This window comes from Triturus cristatus, chromosome 1_2 (genome assembly GCF_964204655.1).
Source record: "Triturus cristatus chromosome 1_2, aTriCri1.1, whole genome shotgun sequence".
In the NCBI taxonomy this organism is placed as follows: domain Eukaryota; kingdom Metazoa; phylum Chordata; class Amphibia; order Caudata; family Salamandridae; genus Triturus; species Triturus cristatus.
Window position 1 is genome coordinate 449,424,101 of NC_140580.1, and position 19,273 is coordinate 449,443,373.

At 51.3% G+C, this 19,273-nt stretch overlaps 1 protein-coding gene across 9 annotated transcripts in view; it reads left to right on the forward strand.

Moving 5' to 3' along the window:
- Positions 1 to 19,273, forward strand: part of CPEB3 (cytoplasmic polyadenylation element binding protein 3) — a 675,133-nt gene that overhangs the window by 583,259 nt on the left and 72,601 nt on the right. For all 9 annotated transcript variants that reach the window (XM_085606164.1, XM_085606161.1, XM_085606163.1 and 6 more), the window contains exon 10: positions 13,759 to 13,940. In XM_085606164.1, the coding sequence (XP_085462290.1) occupies positions 13,759 to 13,940 (182 nt within the window). The remainder of the gene's footprint in view (positions 1 to 13,758; positions 13,941 to 19,273) is intronic.

Genomic DNA, 19,273 nt, shown 5'->3' on the forward strand with positions numbered 1-19,273 from the left:
TGAGTTGTCTGTGGGGAATTTGCAGGAGCAGTGACAGAGGGCCAGAGGCCCACATCCTCCCTGCCCCCGAGGGCAGCTGTTCATTTCCGGTACCATTCTAAGGGATTATGCCCCAAGGCGCGCTGCCAGGCTGCCATGAAAACTGAGTTGAGAAAAGACAACATGATGAAAGACCCCAGAGGTTCTGAGGGTGGGTGAATGAGAAGGGCTTGAACAATCTCATGGATACCCCCCAAGTCAACTTTAGTAACAACTTGGATGCTGTACGGCTTTCATTATTCTGAACTGTGGCGGTATGATCTAAGGTCCTGATACAGTAAATTCTCTGCGATTGCGAATACCACATAGCTTATCATTCCACCCTTGAGATCTTCTGCATTATGGGGAAAGGAGTGAGGTGTGGGCTCTCACTACCAGCAACAAAACAAAATGGGCAAACAAACCAAAATGTTGTCCGGTCAGCCGCCTGGCTCAAAAAACCAACCAGCAATGCTACAGAGGAAAGATGCAGAGCCAAAATCTTCAGCGGAGACTAAATTATTGTCGATTTAGGCCTCAAGAATGGTATTAGAAAACAAAATAGGTGAGGTGACTGTTGATATTGACCTGCTGTGACAAGACTCCATAAGGTGGCAGATAGGATGACAAACACGGAAGACTTAATTTCTGAGCGAGAAGACCCACTAGCCGTCTTTTCTGTTACAGTTAGCAGGCTGGAAACAACAACAAAGCCCTTGGCTGAACAAATGGAGCATGCAGAGGCCTTGGTCAGGAGGAATAACATCCATATTCTGGGGGTTCAAGAGAAAGCTAAGGACACCAGCTTAGAGAAATGTATTTGTAAATATTTAGAAACATGGGTTTTCCAAACTTGAACTATTTGTCTGCTTTGTGGTGGAACAAGCACACAGAGCCCTGGGGACAGCACTGCCACCAGGAGCAACCGAAGTATTATCATTGCAAGATTTTTTAACTATGCAGACTCTGATAGTATACTATTGGTGGCCAGACTCAAGGGGACTGTCAACTTTGATTCCCATAAGATAATGATCTTTCCAGCACTAAGCAGCAGAAAACATTTCAGGGATGAAACAAAACTTGAGTCATGTAGTTAGACTACAAACTTCTATATCCAGCTAAGCTTTAAAGTAACTTGTCAAGAGAAAACCTACTTTTTTGAGGACTCAATCAGTTTGGTCATGGGGTTCCTTCTTGAGGTACCTCTGATGAGCATCGCAAGTGACGACATAGATCATGAACGCCTCAGCCCACTGGGGAGTGGGGAGAGGCAGGGACATGACCATCACCTGAGCCATTGTACCGACGATGCAATGCCACAACCTTTGGACCATTGCGACTAATCAGAGGTAGAAAAGGCTGTATCTGAAACCATGACTGCAGTTCATGGAGGCGACAGCTCCTGAAGATAAAAAATGCAATAATGTATACCAGACTTATAGACTCTAAAGGAGAGGGGAAGAATCCTTCAGCAGACATAATTTTATCGGGCGAGGTGGCCAAAGTATAAAACGGGCCTTTCAGTCGAGGATGAAACCATCAACAATCCTGTGTGGGGTGGCAGGCACATATTCTGCCAGTACCGCGCCTTACCTAGGAAGCACAAGGTGCTAGTTAAAATACAGTAGGTTACTCAAAATATGTTTGAAGGGAATGGCGACAGATGCTGCTGGAGGATGGAAGTGTAGAGAGGGAGGAATGTTCAATGTTGTTTTTAGTTGTAGTTCAGCCAGAATACCTGCACAATACAATCACAGCAAGCTACAATACTCGCATGAAAATGGCCTGGGAGAGTTCACAGTACACGGTACAGCTCTGTATACTATTGTGAAATGTGATTGTTCTCAATTATAGAATCAAACATGGGGGTGTCCTGCAAAGAGACAGAAAACCAGCACCAAATGTGTTTTTTTTGTCTTTTTTAGGCAGACCTGGCTACACTAGAGTCTTCTACTCTGTTTTCATGCATGGCTCACAGGTGTGGCTATTCTGATACCCGAAACATTTCCAATCAAAATACAGAGTTCCAAGTCATATTTCTAACCGTGACGGGAGTTAGAGGGCCGGACATTGACCTTTATCTTTGCACACATATTCCCACCCATTACATCCTCGCACCTACCTCTCGAGGCATGGAATACCGAGGCACCACCTACCGTCACAATAATAGGGAAACTTGAACATTCTTATGAGGAAAGAGCTTAATATATGTAACAAAAGTGGGTCTGGCCCACTCTGCTTGAGAAATATGGTACCCAGTGACAAGGGAGTACATGTACTTCTCAGTGGTATATTCCTCCTGTTCTCTCCTGGACCACTTTTTGGCGATACAGTGACAGGAGTCCAGATCATCTATCGCGTAATATCTGATCATGCACTATTTGAGTTAGTAATTGGTAGAGACCAGAGCTGGGCACAGGAAATGTAGAGGCACACTAGAGGAGGTATCATACCCACTGAAGGGTTTTGGCAGTGGTAAAACACAGCGGCCTAATAAACTTGCAGCGTATATGTGAAAAAATCTCTCTTCCCCCACACTGCCTCATCTTTTGGAAGTGGAAGAGGATATAGTTCATACAGGGCTGTTGCCTGCTGATCGGAGAGAGGCAATGTAAACCACAAGAAACCTGGTCGATTATTAGATAGGCGCAGCTCAGACCACCTATTTCCCTTATAAATGCGGAAAGAAAGATTATTGCAGAGACCCTGGACAATCGATTAAAGACAGTCATCGCATTACTGGTATGTATGAACCAAAATAGCTTTATGCCCAAGATGTGAACGAGAGACAACTTGACAAGAGCACAGCTCACCATGGGACGAATACTGTCACTCTTGAGATCGGACGACATAGTCCTTATTGACTCTTAGAAAGCCATCAATACCTTAAACTGGTCCTACTTGTTTTGGGTGCTGAAGTGATCAAAATTAGGGGAAAACTTTATAAAACATGCTCAGCTTCTATATACAAAGGCAATGGCGCAGGTTTGTGTGAATGGTGTGTTGTATCCCTCCTCCCCCACCCCCTCCGCTCCATATCAGGAGGGGCATGTGCCAGGGGTGTCCTCCTGTTACTTTACTATTTACCCTCCTTATTGAACAATTAGCGGTCTGGGTTCGGAAGGATGTATTGATTGAGGGTTTGATTAGGGGCAGGGACAACCGCATATCGTTCTATGTGGACAACCTTCTACTGTTGATCAGATAGTCTGAGTGGTCAGGCCCATGTTCGATGAGAATACTATTTAAGTTCAGTGTAATATTCGCCCGAGTTATTAGCTGGGGCTAGTCTGTAATATACCCTCTGGGTGAATGTAGCACTGCACACAACTGGCATTCTTGCCTTATAGTTGTGCAAGATAGTTTTCGAAACCTGACAGTGCGCATGACAGGTAATTCACAACTGGTATCGGAGCTGAACCTGGCCGCGTTGTTCCCTAAAGTCTGTGCCAAACTATTGCACTGAAACTCACAGCTAGGGAGAGTAGCGCTCTTTAAAAAGGTTTAGTTCCTAGGCTGCTATGTGCCCTTGAGACGTATCATGTTATCCCTCCGTGCACCCTTGTGCGTTCCTGTAGGCACATAATACATCCAGAGTAGCATTTGACAAATGTGTTGCCTCATGGTACGAGGGAGGCCTTAGGATGGCGGATGTACAATTATATTATTGGGAAGTGAAACTGGCTGTTCTCAGTGTCTGGCTGCATGGGAGTAGGGACGACCCGACAATGTTAATTGCACTTCCCGAACTTACCAAATTAGTAGTGTTTGACACACTTTGTTGCCTCATAGCAACCACTTTAACCCAGGCAGCTAAAGTGGTGCTGTACTGTTCGCAGAAATTAATCAGATTTTAAGAAGTGCCAAATTGGAGTGGTTCTCAGATTTGGATTATACTGGTATATCCAGAGTGAGGGGCATCTGAAAGACTGGCTCTATAAAATCCTTTCAAGAACTTTCAGAAGAATATTAGCTCCACAAATCCCAATTCTATAAATACTCACAAGTGTGACAAGCTTTAGGGGGTTACAAAGAGTCCCTAAGTGAAGTGCTGCAGTATAGCCTGTAAGACTTCAAACTGACCATTTTCCCCCTGGAGAGGGGGATTCTGATCTCATGTGTATGATGCCTAGCAAATTATGCCCCATACAGCCTATAATGAGTTCAAGAAGTCTGGGGGACGGATATAGGGATGAAAGTGACAGGAGCCAGGAAAAAATGGCAGCCCATATACTCGCAGTCCTGTTTAAACTTACATTTTCAATTTCGGTATGCTTGCAAAGTTTACTGCACACCACTACAGCACCCGAAAAATGGACGCGATTGCATCTCCAACGTCTTTGAGGTGTAAGCTAGGAAATTGAGATTTTATTCATATCAGATGGTCATGCCAGTGATCCCAAAATGCGGGTCCAGAATCACACGCATATTGCCTGAGGCACTACACATCTCCATTGAAATGTCATCGAAACTCGTCCTGTTGGGAATAACGGAGGAGGCATGATGCTCAAGTGGGGCAGTGCACAACTGGGTTGGGTTGCTTGGTGGCAAAACAGAACATTGCTGACTATTGGATGCTTTCAAGGGCCCCACCGATGAAGGAATGGCTGAGTGGGAAGGACAAATGCACAGTGATGGAAGAGTACTATACCACGCATGTGGCTGCCCCCACAAGAATGACAAAATATGGGGTTCCTGGATTTCTCAATTTGGACTTGGAATGTGAATTGGTAATTTGTTGCACTCAGACACTTCCAGGAAGGGGGAAAGTACAGGCGGACATTGTTATAAAGTCAAAAAGCCGAATACAAGTTATGTGTATTGTGTACCTGATAATTTGTTTGGTTAATGATGAAATCATTAAAGTTTTGTATTAAGGTACCATGGTCAGGGGGCGTGGCTAGCCAGCCACAATGGCGGACGCAAACCTGTAGAGCTCCGCTGAACATCCCCGACTTATCCTGGTTACAGCGATCCTGCGGTGCCGCCTTCCACGCTGACGGCTGGCGAGACGGTGGTGCAGTTGAGCAGAGGTGCTGGCGAAGTTTGGGGCTGCGACAGCTCTGTGCCCGGGCTGTGGAGCACAGACGGAGTGCAGCCTAGAGCGCCGAAGAGAAGCAGGGGAGCCGCGTGGAGCGCGGCTGGAGCCGGGGCGCCCGGCGGCGCCCGACGCGACAGACGCTGTCCTGGGGCACCCACGCCGACGCGGGCAAGCTGTGAGAAACTGTGCCAGACGCGACGCGGGAGCAGCGGGCGGACCTCGGAAGCCGGAGGTCAGAGAGCCGGCGTAGCCCAGAGGAGACTGCGGGCGGACTGAAGCCGGGACACCAGGAGGAACACGCGGGGCCCTGCGGAGTACTGCTGGTGCCCCGCGACCCGCTGAGAGGAGCGTGGCCCTGGTGGCAGGCACGCCTGGGCCGCACAGACGGCCGAAGCCACTGGAGGAGACGGACGGCGGGGGACTATGGCGTCCTGAGAGCCTTGCGACTGCTGGGTGCCGGAGTCCACGAGTCGGGCCTAGAGACTACTGCACGGAGCGGGAGCCTGGCGGCGACGGCCATTCTGTGGCCTGCTCCCTGAGGTGGGTCTGCATAAAACAGCGCAGGCAGCGTGGGAGTGGAGGAGCCGGGCGGCGAGATACCCGCGGAGGAGGTGCGGCTGGGCGGGACGCGGACGCCACCCCTCTGGAGTAGGAGAGGGAAGAGAGGGACCTCCCGGGGTCGACCGCCCTAGCCTTCTGGTGGCCATTGAGGAAACGGAGCCAAGTGGGGTGAGAAGCGCGCTTTGAGACTGTGCGGCGCCCCTGGCTGCGGGCCTACTGACGCTGCGCCTGTGATCGGAGCGTGGCTGTGGGGCGCGCTAGGCGGAGACTGCTGCTGGCCCCCCACGGCGGTGTGGGCGGTTGGCCTGAGGCGGGAGGCATGCCTGGCAGCTCCACGGGCCCCCTGGACTTTCTCAGCACCACACGGGTGGCATCTGCTGGCCGCTGCTCGGCTGGAGGAGGCCGCGAGAGGTGAGGCTGCAGCCGACGATCTGCCCCACGGGGTGCGCCACTGTCCCGGCACGAGGAGCTTACGCCCTTCTTCTGGATCTCACACTGGTGTGTGCTCGCCTTCGCCGGCCCGGGCGCGCTGCCCCATCCGGTTCCTGGCTGGTGTCGGCCCGTGGGCGAGTGGCTGGGGGTCGGATCGTTGCCCCTGCGGGAGGCGGTGCCCACGCCTGCCGCACACTTATACCGATGCGGTGGCGGGACAGTAGATCTCTGGGAGTGCGGGCTGACTGCTGAGGACTGCTGCGGACCCCCACCCGCAGAGCCCACACGGAACTGCGCGTGTGTGGATTCCTGCGCCGGGGAGGCGCTCGAGGGCCTCTATCGGCGTGCATCGACTGGGCGGACCTCGCCTACCGGCCGATCGCCCTTTCTCCAGCGCGGCTGACGCGACCGCGCCGCAGGTGCGTCCAATCCGCTGGGTGTTGGCGGCAGATGCCCACGGCGCAGCAACTGGTGATGGGCCGCATGCGTGCCAGGATGCAGCAGGGATCGCTGCGAGCGACTACTCCCGACCGCGCGCACCAGCGAGGCGAGACCGAGGAGGGGCTGACGTCCGCGGTGCTTGCGGCAAAGATGGATTCTGTGCTTGCCGCGGTGGAGAAAATCGGGACAGCCTTGGACCACACCAGGAAGTCACTGGAAAACCGAATAGATAAAGTTACTTCAGATTTCACGCTCCTACATGCAGACCACCGCAAATTGGCGTACACGGTTGCCATCCAGGGGCAAACACTCAAGGAACTGCAACCGGTCACCCGCAGTCACGCCGCTGCCCTGCAGGACATGTTGGACCGCATTCACGCCTTAGAAGACAGGGCGGAAGGGTGCCCCCACCACAATAATATCCGCGCTGTGGGTCTGCCGGAGGGGGAAGAGGGGCGAGACCCGGAACAGTACGTGGAGACCTGGCTTCGCGCACTAATGCCGCCGGGAAAATTGTCGGCCCAATTCGCGGTGGAAAGGGCCCATCGAGTACCCACCCAGAGGCCTCAGCCGGGAGCCCGACCGCGCCCATTCCTGTTCAAACTTCTCAATTATAGGGATAGAGACGCGGTGCTTAGAGAGGTGCGAGATATGAATGGTCTTTTGGTGGGCGGCAGTCAAGTCATGTTTTTTCCGGACTACACTGCGTTGGTGCAACGTCGCAGAAACAACTACATGGCAGTGAAACGCCAGCTCAGGGAATTGGCACTGCCGTACTCTCTCTTGTTCCCCGCCAGACTGCGAGTGGTGGAGAAAGGCAAGACCCGCTACTTTGATTCACCAGCGGAGGTCTGGAACTGGCTTGAAGAGTCCGGGCTGTGTTACAAGCAGTTACGACGCTCGCAAGCCCAGGCCCTGCGGACCAGCTGGACGTTGACGAGCGGCACGAGATGGTGGTGAGCGGATCAACGTCGCCGTCGACAACACACTCCGAAGACTTTTGTGGGCCAGAGGTTACCCCACAAACTGCAGACGGTATTCTGGACTGAGAGACTGCCTAGGATGTACCACTCGTGCAAGTATCTTGCTGTTTGTTGCTGTAATTGGCGGGGGCGGGGGGAGGGCGGGCAGTGGGGTCGACTATGTGGGCCTGCCGAGCGGGGTGGGGGAGTCACCAGGTTCACTGTCGCCCATCCTCTAGGATCTCCCGTGTGGCATTAGATGGCGCGTGCAGTCCCCATGCTCCTTGCCTGTATCTCGCTGGCTGCATAGGCCAAAGCTGGCGACACTAACTAATGGCGCACCGCACACATGGGGCACAGGGGGATTGCGACAGCAAGCTGTTACCTATACGTACACTCCCCCGGGTCACACCCTGACCTAGTTTTCACCTGCGCAAGGTAGCGTAAGTTTGGACGGACACACTCGTAAGTTCGCCCCAGCCGTTATGTTTTTCACCGTTAATATGTTGTTATTGTTACCTCAGACCGAATCTCCCACAATTCACCGTAGTGCAAGTTGGCTGACGGATGTCCCGTCCCTGGTTCCCCCAGTGCCTATACATTTTAATCATGACGCGCGTTAGTATGCTCACGTGGAGCATACGAGGCATGCACACTCCCACACGGAGATATTCCATTTTTGCTTACCTCCAGCGGCACTCAGTTGGAATCGCTCTACTACAAGAGACACACATGACACAGCAGGAGTTAGACAAGCTGCGGAGGCGCTGGAGAGGCCAGGTGTACGGCACAGTGTACTCGGCACATGCCAGGGGCACCCTCGTGTGGGTTAGGGCGGGAGTCCCGTTCGTCAGTACAGCCGTGTCAATAGACCCTGATGGACGGTACACTCTTGTACGGGGCACACTTAATGGCCAACCCGTCTTGCTGGCCTCGATTTATGCTCCGAATGTCGACCAAATACCCTTCCTCACACAACTGTCGATGGGGCTGACCCCCTACGCCGGGCTCCCCTGGCTGATAGGCGGGGACTTTAATTCTGTGCTCGACCTACACTTAGACAGGTCCTTTCCTCCTCTTCGCACGACGTCGGCTGTCTCTACGGCACGAGCACTGACTGATTGGCTCTCGCAGTGGGCGGTACTTGATATCTGGCGGGCCCTATACCCCGCAGACCGTATTTACTCTTATTACTCCAAGACACATGACTTAAATGTGCGTCTGGACAGAATAGTGGGATCCCCGGCGTTGCTGCCACTGGTGGTGAAAGCAGAATACTTGGGGCGGACGCATTCCGATCACAACCCCCTGTGGCTCCAGCTCAGCTGGGATGCGGATCGACCTCCCATACCCACATGGCGGCTCCAACCTACCGCGCTGGAGGACCCTGAATTCCGCTCCTCAGTGGAGAATGCTCTCCTTTCCTATTTTGAGATCAACAAAGGCACAGCGAGCAACACGATGGTGGAATGGGACGCACTTAACGCAACGCTATGAGGTCACTGCTTGGGGGCCACGTGGAGCATGCGAAGGCAGCTGACGCGGTCACTCACCCACCTCGAGTCCCAACTGCTGCAGTACGAGCAGGAGGGGGGAGGGCAGCGGCAGACATGCAAACCACTTGGTCGATCTCCAGACGCAACACACAGCACTCTTAGAGAGCTTGAGCTGTCTGAACTACGCGGCACACACAGCCCGCACACACGCCGTGGCGGACAGAGCAGGACGTCTACTCGCCTGGCTCTTAAAACAAGACGCCACCCGCGCCCCGATCGCAGCGGTGCGTACACCGGAGGAAGATCTTGCATGTACCCAAAGAGAGATTCACAAGGTTATGGGGGACCACTACACACAATTGTACCGTGCAAAAGTCCGTTGCTCGGGGGATGACCTAGAGCGGTTCCTCGGACAAGCACAACTGCCAACGGCTTTCAATGCGCACCAAGAGGTCCTTAATTGCCCCCTCGCTCTGGAGGAGATAGGGGAGGCTATATCCTCCATGGCCTCTGAGAAGACCCCGGGCCCGGACGGTCTGCCCCGGAGTTCTACAAAGCCTTCCGGGAACACCTGGTGCCGCACCTCCACAAACTGTATACAGCGGCATTTGAGACGGGCGAGCTACCCCCCTCGATGCGCGAAGCCTACCTGGTGTCTCTGCCCAAACCAGATCGGGACCCCACGGACCTGGGATCCTATCGGCCACTGGCGCTCCTCAACGTTGACTGTAACGTCCTCGCTAAGGTGCTGGCGGAGCGATTGGCGCCGGTGGTTTCCCACCTGGTTCACAAGGACCAGAATGGCTTTGTGCCAAAACGCAGCACCTCGTTGAACCTGAGGAGGTTTTTCAGGGTAGCGGCGGATAGTATACAAGAGTGGCCCAAAGCAGGCTGTCTTATAATGGACCTGGAAAAGGCATTTGATTGCCTGGAGTGGCGATACCTCTCGGCGCTGCTGCTGCGCTATGACCTTGGTTTGGGCTTCCTACAACTGGTGGGCCTCCTATACAAGAACCCCACGGTGAGGGTGCAACTGGGCCCGTACATTTCTAGCGCCATACCGATCTGCAGTGGTACCCAGCAGGGGTGCCCGCTATTGCCGCTCCTATTCGCTTTGGCGATGGAGCCACTGGCGGCGACCTTGCGGGAGACGCTGGGGGCTGGCATACCATTGGGGGATGCAGTGCACCAGGTGTCGCTCTATGCCGATGACCTGTTGGTGTACGTGAGGGACATAGATGATATTCCCCCTCAGTTAGCCCGCACCCTGCACGACTTTGCCACTATCTCAGGTCTTCGGGTGAACGCCAGTAAATCTTGCCTCTACGCGTTCGGCGAAGGGCGGCGGGACCCCGGATACATCCTAAATGGCACTAGGGTGCAGTGGAGAGGAGACACCTTTCGATATCTGAAACTCTGGATATACCGTCAGCCGGCAGATCTATTTGACGGCAACCTGGGCAGGGCCTTCACGGCCATCAAGTCACAGGTGCGCTTCTGGAATGCATTGCCGCTAACGGTCACGGGTAGAGTGGCGCTGTTGCAGGGATTCTGCTTATACACAGAACTATGCGTAGAACCCCAGGACCTCAGTGAGTTGTGGTGTACCAGAAACTCACCTCAGAACCCAGAACCCAGTATCCGGCTAGCATAAGTGTCCCATTCGTTATCCGAGATTTAGCTCGGCGGTCCCAATGAAAAGACAACCCAGAACAAGCGACTCAGTACATACTCAGGAATGGTGGGAATCGGAAATACCTGTTCGTATATTATTCTCACATCAGTCCACAACAAGAATCAACAGAGACACGGTGAAAATAAAAAGAGTTTATTTTTATAGACCACGTGTCCTAATATGCAGTACTTTGGCTAATACAAGCAGACAAATGATTAAAATCAAAACCATCAACATAGTTACAATTCCATAGAATATAAAAGGGGTGATCATGTTATAATGACAGTGGATACTACCACCTTCCCTTTACTAAGAAGCTAATATTATTATTAGACTAACAGAAGGTCTCTTAGGCTTGAATAGGGGACCCCATACCTCAAAGATCAGCTTAGTGAAATCACATCACAGGAGCATCAGGAGTCTTCTCGCAGGAAGGCTCGTCTTCGGTCTGAATAATAAACATGATGTCTGTGATATTAAAAGCACCAACTTTCAGGTATGTGCAGCTGCTCGTGTGTTATGACTAAATAGTGGGTCGATCAACCTAGAGTGGAAAACATGCATTGTCTAACAACTCAGACTGTTTGTCACATCGTGTGCAGACCAAGGTCGCTGCGCAGAGCTCGGGATGGTAACAACAGATTGCTCTCGTGTGAGGCAAAACTCGAGTCAGCAGTTTGTTTAAGCAATAACATGCGAACGCAGTGTCGTGTGCAAAAGCAGCAAGATGGCTTTCTTACTTCTAACGTGGTTATGCTAACTTAACAATGTATGTACGTATTAAGGGAGTCCTTACTACAGCGCTGTCCAAAATGGTGATCCTTCCACGGCTACTGTACTATTTCGCTAACCTACCTTTATATATCCCAGCCGCCTTTTCTGCTAAACTGTCCTAACTCCTTAGAGATTTTATCTGGGGGAACAGCAGGCACAGGATGTCGCTAAAGAAACTCTATCTCCCTACGGATCAGGGAGGTCTAGCCGCGCCCTGCTTCGAGCATTACTACTTAGCGGCACAATTGCAGTGGATAGCCCGCTGGTTGGCGGATAGGAGTCGGGAGGACACTGCGTCCGCGCTACCACCACGCTCTTTGGAGCAGTTGCTGGCACTGTTCCACCCAGCCACTAAGGCTGCGTCGCCGACTCCACCCCTCCTTGCGGTGGCATACCGATGTTACCGTAGGAGCTTATTTCTCACCAGAAATGTGGTCCCATATTTGCCGGCAATACCGCTGGAGGGTTCCCCTAGAGGGACGGGACCGCTCACTTCCCTTGCACTTGTACAATGGCGGGAGGGAGATATACAGACCTTGGGTGACCTGTACCGGGATGGAGTGCTCCTCCCGTACGACTCGCTGGTTGAGGATGAGGGATTACCACCGGGACAATTCTTAACCCATCATTCATTAATTAGGACCCTGACTGTCAAGTGGGGAGACATGACCGCAGAACCCAGCCAGCACCTCACTATACAGTATTTACACGTCATGGGGAGAGGCCGACGCCTGATTCGATGGTTCGCGCCGTCACTACGGACACACACGGCGATCACCCTAGAGCCGCTCAGACGCAAGTGGGAACTACATCTGGGGAGACAGCTGGCGGATAAAGAGTGGGAACGAATATTGAAAGGCCCGGTGTGCATACCCAGAAATATGCGCCTCCGGCAGATACAGCTGTTCGTCGTACACAGGGCGTATCTCACCCCCGCGGCCCTCAACAGATACTCTCACCGCACTGACGCAATATGCCCTAGATGCGCTGAACCGGGAGCTGATCTAGTCCACATGCTGTGGAGTTGTTGCAAGTTACACCCATACTGGCACGCAATCAGTGAGTCACTGCGCATTATCACAGGCTGAGACATACCCTTTGACTGGACAGTTCACCTGCTGCACCATTTCCGCAGGACCCCGGCCACCAAAGTGACGTCTAGGTTTCTAGATTTGGGGCTTGCGGTCGCAAAGCGCCTTCTGACCAGGAGGTGGAAGGCACAGGATCCACCCCACCCGCAGGCATGGAGGCACTCACTCACCGCGTGGGCCGGAGCGGAGGGGGCCGCCATTCGTCGGGAGGAGACATTAGGGTTGAGGAAGACGCCCATAGCTGCACAGTGGGAGGAGTTGCCCCAGGCGCTCAGGCGAGTCGAGGAGGCGGATTCGGGGGGACGATCTGAGGGGGGGAGACATCTTCAGGGCAGGAAATGGGAGCTCTGCCGGAGCAGGATCGTAGTGTTCCACGCATGACCAATACCTGAAACAGAAATCACGAGAAAGTGCACCTAGGCATATGGCTGGGAGCAATAGCTAAGCCACTGCACAATGGTATGGGGGAGGGAGAACAGAGGGGCAGCGGAGGCAGGAATATACATAGTGGAGCGGGTCTAAGTTGAGGGTGTTGAGTTTTTATCCATATCGTTTCATTGCTATCTGTTAGAAGCCTATATGGATCCGGCTGAGGGACCTAAAGTGATATATTGATCTACCCATGTTTCATTACAATGTGCTGTAAATTGCTATGTTCAAGGACCGAGCCGCATATGGGACTTGAAATACAATTTGACACGGCAAGTGCTTTAGGAACTATTGCAAAGCCATGTCTTTTGGCATCTGCCATGTAATTCTGTCAGTAATGAGTGTTACAATGAATGGATCAATACAGAAGTAAGCCGAATTCCTGTAAATGTGATTGGAAAAATTAATAAAAACAGATTTAAAAAAAAATTAAGGTACCATGGTCAGGGTGGATGGGGTAAGTTGTGAATCATTATTACTAGCCTTCTTGCATCATTGGGATCCTGTACATTAATGTGCCAGATAATATAATTTTCTAATGACCTGTTTAAAATAATCAATGGAATGCATTGGTAATAATGAACTTGTGTCATGTCTTCCCTTCCAGCCTACCCCAAAGCTTTTTTTATTTCTTGAGGGCTAGCATGTTTCTTTAAAGTTCTAGAAATGTAGGTTTCTTTTCAAAGTCCATCATAATATTTGTCAGATGGAATACTTTCTGTTTCTGCTTCGTGTGTCATTTTAGAAAGAATGAATACCTGTATTTGTTCTGTGGAGTTGCTGTGAAAGAAGTAATGGTGTATAGTGCTTTACAGGTTCATGTAATACTTTCTTGCAGTTGAACTTGCGATGATCATGGATCGCTTGTACGGAGGTGTTTGCTACGCTGGCATTGACACAGACCCAGAACTGAAGTACCCAAAGGGGGCAGGCAGAGTGGCTTTCTCCAATCAGCAGAGTTACATTGCTGCTATTAGCGCTCGCTTTGTACAGCTCCAGCACAACGATATTGATAAACGGGTAAGTACTTGTTTAGAGATATGAATTGTTGCAGCAAGTTCCAGAACTACGAGTTGAAAACCACATGCATAAAAAGCTAGACAAAAACACCATGAATCATGCAGCCCTTGTCCTGGATTTATTTCTAGGAAGGCCTGTCACATGATTATAACATCACTGAAGTTCCATAATTACTGCATGATTAGTATAACGGCGTAACACAGGCAAAATTTGTATTTTAGATACCACCAATATTATGGTGCTGACTTGATCTTTGAAGTTATGAGGCATAATACTTGGCGGCCTTATAAAGTGAGTAAGCAAGCAAGTAAGCCAAACCTCTTCTAGGGGGGTTTATCTCCCCAAGAAGGATTTGAAAAGATTTGGGTGAAAATGTGGTGCAAACCTGGTGCAATGTGTTAGCGTGGTATTTACTATCCAACCTGACTCAGAATTTGCATTAGATAGTATTCCAAAGTAACGCAGAGTTGCACTGTGTTGCTGCATTGTGTTACTTTGCTTCAAGGTGGCGTTCCATGAGTGGTGCATGAGCGTTCCCTTGCAACCACCCCTGGGTTTTTTGCAAATCCCTATCCTCAAACATTGGTAAATGCTTCAGTGAATCACAAACCCTTGCACTATGACGCCAGTGTGTGTGCATTGGCATATGGCTACCAAACGTGCGTCCGCACACACCGAGAGAAAGAAATGCACCACATCTTAGTAGATAGGTCTTTTTTTCTATCTCTTTGGTGCCAAATTGTCTTGTGTCAAAAAATAGTAAATCTTGGGCCTCTGTATCACACAGTCACACTCTTTACCTGTTACTGACCCTCATTCTCTTTCTCTCACACACTTACAAATACAAACACACATGCTCACACATACAGACACTCTCTTGCACATAACCACGCTCTCACCTGCAAGCACACACACAACATTTTAAACAGTTTTTGCATACCACAGATGCCACCAAAAGTCCCTCTCCAGTTTCGTGTGCTCTATTTTTTACCACACTAATAGTGAATAGTAGAATATTATTCACTATTAGTAAAATTAAAAACAGGCAGAAATGCATATCCCTAACCCCCAGCCGTGTGATCTTGCCACTGATTTATCCACACCTGAGGCCAGGGGTCGCAAATGCCGGTCCAAGGGGCCTAAGGAGCAAGCCAGGAGTGCCATCTGTGACCCTTAAATGAGGTCCATGCATATATGCTTGTTAATTCAGATGCAAAATGGCTGGTCCTACTTCCACTAACCCTTAGAGGCTACTGCTTATCCATGTGAGGCTAAGTGTGCACTAACAGTTTGTGTGTAATAAATGACCTTGTTTTTATCTTGGTGGTTTTAATAAGAGACTATTATTGCCTTAGTGAAGACACTGTAGATGACTTATGTGTCTGCATTGATGTTATTATGCCATAAAATAGTTACTTGATGGTTAATATATATCGGACAATCAAGTCCAAACGAAAAGTAGCTCAATCTAACATTTTCCCTTTCAACTGTTATTGCATTTTAATTGTTTAAGGTACACACTGCAACATAAGTGAGCAGTTTATAGGAAAATGTGACTATTATCTTTACAGCATTATCACAAGTCATCACCTAATCCACCATTACTGCAGACCCTCCAACTCCCTTCTGTAGGAACATACTGGATCTTCTGTAAAACAGAATACACAAAAAGGCTTCACATTAAATCATGTGGTTGCTTCCACATTGCTGTCATCTGCCCCTCCGCCCATATCTGGAATTGTTTGAAGATTATCTAGAGAAACTGTCCCATTGCCCTACATCTCACAGGGTACGTGGTTTTCGGTAGCCCATCAGTTAATTACTCAAACAGTGGTTTACTTGTCTCTCCAAATTGTAAGTGATTTCCATGAACACTGTTATTCATATGTTCCATCACCAATAAGTCCCACATAGTCTATGACGTCGGTGTGATAGTAAGGGCGGCTCCCTTTTCTTCTAGTGTCATTTCCAGAACAAGGGCCAATTCTTGCAAGATATGCATTTATAGCCAGCCATGTACCCAGAAGCATCATTGCCTCGGCTGAAACCTGAGCTGGCCTGGGCTCAGATTTAGATTAGGTGACATTGGGGCATGGTCCTAGACAGATAACAACCTAATTTCTGTTGCTTCCACCCACAGAGGCAGTGCACTTCCCACTAAATTGTAATCAATACAGGCTTTTGACCAGTGAAAAATAAGTTTACTCATTATGAAAAGAGTGGATTTCTTGTCATATCTATCTCTGCTCCAACTCCCCACAGCATGTTTTTCAGATTTCTTGGAGAAGGCTCCTGAAAGTGCCCCATCCTTCCTTGGGCTTAACTCTGACATAGTCCCATCCATAAACAGTTGAAATCCCCTGTTACTATATTGTCTCTTACCGCCAGCCCAGTTAGTGTAGAAAGAGAGCCCTGGAGGAATGTTTCCTGGGCCGTTTCTAGGTCATTCGATGCCTCAGATAGGAACCCCATTAAAATAAAAAATGTGCCTGCGGTGGCCGGGCAAGATGGCCGAACGGACATAATCCGTCTCGGTTCCCGGTCCACGCGCTGTCTCGGGGTGGGTTGTAGTGATTATGTGAGGCATTAGCGGAGAGTCGTGGCGGTCGCGGACAGCCCCGGGAACAGCGGGATTCTTCCTGGCGGGCTGATCTCTGGAAGACGCGTCGGACCAACATGGCGGCGGGACCGGCGTGGCGGCTCCCGATCGCGCGTCTCCACTGAAGGCCTTGGACCCCCCCCTTGGATGTGGCATGAAAGGCAAGTTCTGACTGCCCTTGGGGCACCGCCGTTGGTTCTTGGCACCGGCTTAAACTACTGCATCTTGCCTCTCCCTTGGGTGCCTGACTTTAAGATGGCGGCCGCGCCGAAGTAACTGGCAGCTGCTGTGCGCGCTCACTGCTTGATTCCCGGATCCCCCTGCTGGCTTCCAACACGAGGGCCCCCCTGCTCGCTGCACCCAGTGGTTCCTCCTCACTGGGTCCTGTGGTAATGCTGAAGCCTGGCCCTGGGGAGTTTGACTTGCTGCACACCTCCGGTTTCAATACGTGGGCCCCCCTGATTGCTGCACTCAGTGGCTCCTCCTCACTGGGTCCTGTGGGAATGCTGGCGTCTTGTCCTGGAGAGTTCGACTTGCTGCACAACTTCGCTTGCCTTCACTAGTCTCCTGTGCCTCTTCCAATCTGTGGGACCACCAGCGCACCCTCTTGACCGGACTGGCTGTTGCCCTCATACTCACACAGCGGCGTTGGTCCACAGGAGCTGCCCCTCGAGGGTACTCAAAGGTTTCAGATGTAATCTTGATCTTCCCTCGTCTCTGCCGCGGCAGTGGCGCTTCCGCGCACTCTGGGCTACCCGGCCGGAATACTGAGAGGGCCCATCCACAGGTTGCACGGAGTTTTGGGGAGGACGACCCACTAGACGTTATCGGAGGTTGTTTCTCAATCGGAGGCTGGGGCCCAGAGTTCCACTACGCTCCAGCATCTTTGAGGGAGCCACTCTATGCCGCCTAAGAAGCCATCGGCCAAGACTCCCAACAGGGTCTCGGATTTTTTCACACCTACAGACTCACGCACAACGGTACGGGGAGAAGCAAATGCTGCCACTATGACTCTAACGAAAGCGGACCTTGTGTCAATGTTTCAAGATTTCAAATCTGAATTGCGCAAGGACATCGGCCAAGACATTAAATCCTCCATCGACCAGCTGCGCTCAGACCTGTCAGATCGTTTGTCTTCCTTGCAGCAGGACGTAGACTCCGTCGACACAAGGGTCCTTGATCTCGAAGTCCACCATCAGGAGTAAGAACAACTCTCTACTGAACTCCGGGACGATGTGCGCTCACTTAAGGAACAATTACTCCAAGCACAACTAAAGGCAGAGGATCTCGAGAATAGGGCCCGACGGGAGAATATACGTATCGGAGACTTGGAGGAGGGAGCTGAAGGGCCGGATCTGGAGGCTTTTGTGGTGGGTCTCTTTTTGGAGCTTTTGTCTCCACAGTCTCTCAAAATAAAACTGGACAGAGTCCGTCGGGTGGGGTCTCTGCCGCAGGGAGAGAGGAGACGGTCGTGCGATGTCTTGGCAAAATTCCATTCTTACAGGGTCAAGGAGGCGGTTCTGCAGGCGGCCAGGACTAAGGAGTCCATCTCATTCCACGGTCACTCCTGCTCCATCTACCAGGATGTCGCGACATCGACTTTAGCTCGGAGACAAGTACTTATACCCATTACCACTAAGCTTCGCGACGGCAAGATCCGGTACAGATGGACCTATCCTTTTGGGCTCAGTTTCGAATTACAGAACAAACGACGCCATATCACCGACCTCCAGGAAGGCTTAGACCTGTTGGGCATTTCCTCTGGAGACGATGCCACCGCTCGCGGCAAAGCTGGAAACTCATCCCGAGTAGCGTCCTCTTTCTCAGCCTGGTCGCGCAGGGAGCGACGATGAACGTCGGCTGGACACACAGGGGCCTGCACGCGGCGGACTTCGACCTTCTGGCAGTGGGGACTGCAGTCTCCAGGGGCCACTGCTGATACACTACGGGGCCGGCTCCTACTGGGATGGTCGGGCGGGTGTCATCATTGGACCTTGCTGCGCCCCCTCCCTGGGGCTGCGGTGCCTCGCTCCCGGTGGGGACGGTTTCTGGACGTTGTGGAGCTTTCAAGTAAGACTGATGTTGTTTCCTTTTGATTATAGCACAGCTGGCTTATCTGTCTTGGTTTCTCTGGCTTTTGAATACTTTCTTTGCTATGCAGCGATCGTCATAGTCTGCTTATCAGGAAGCATGCTTCCTCCATGTGTTCCTATGGGCACGGGCTAACATTCAATTTGGCCTTTCTATGTTGGGTTTTTCGCTAAAAGTCGCACATTTATGCTTCTGGTTCAACTGCCCGCCGGGACGGGTGTGGACGGGGTCCTCGGACCTGTTGTCCCCCATGGTCTCCAGAGGGTCATTCCGATCCCATAGAGGGACCTCGCGTCCTGTACGAATTGTTTATCTGTTTCTACATGTTTCTTTTTTTCTAGGGGGGTTTGGGGGGGTCAGGGTGGGTAGTGGTGGCAGCTTTTTAACAATGCTTCAGTGGGACTTTCGCAAGTTTGGGCAGGCTCAACCGGCGGGCTTTGATCTTACGCTCCCGCAGGGGGGGTGGAGGCGCTGGGGGCCCCTCTGAGGCTGGGGAGAGTGGTAGTTTTTTTCCATGTGAGGTGATCCAATCCTAATTGGAACCTGGAATGTTAAGGGTCTCAACTCTCCCCAAAAACGCCACAAAGTATGGAAATATATTACGGATCACCACCTTGATATTGTGGCCCTTCAAGAGACGCAC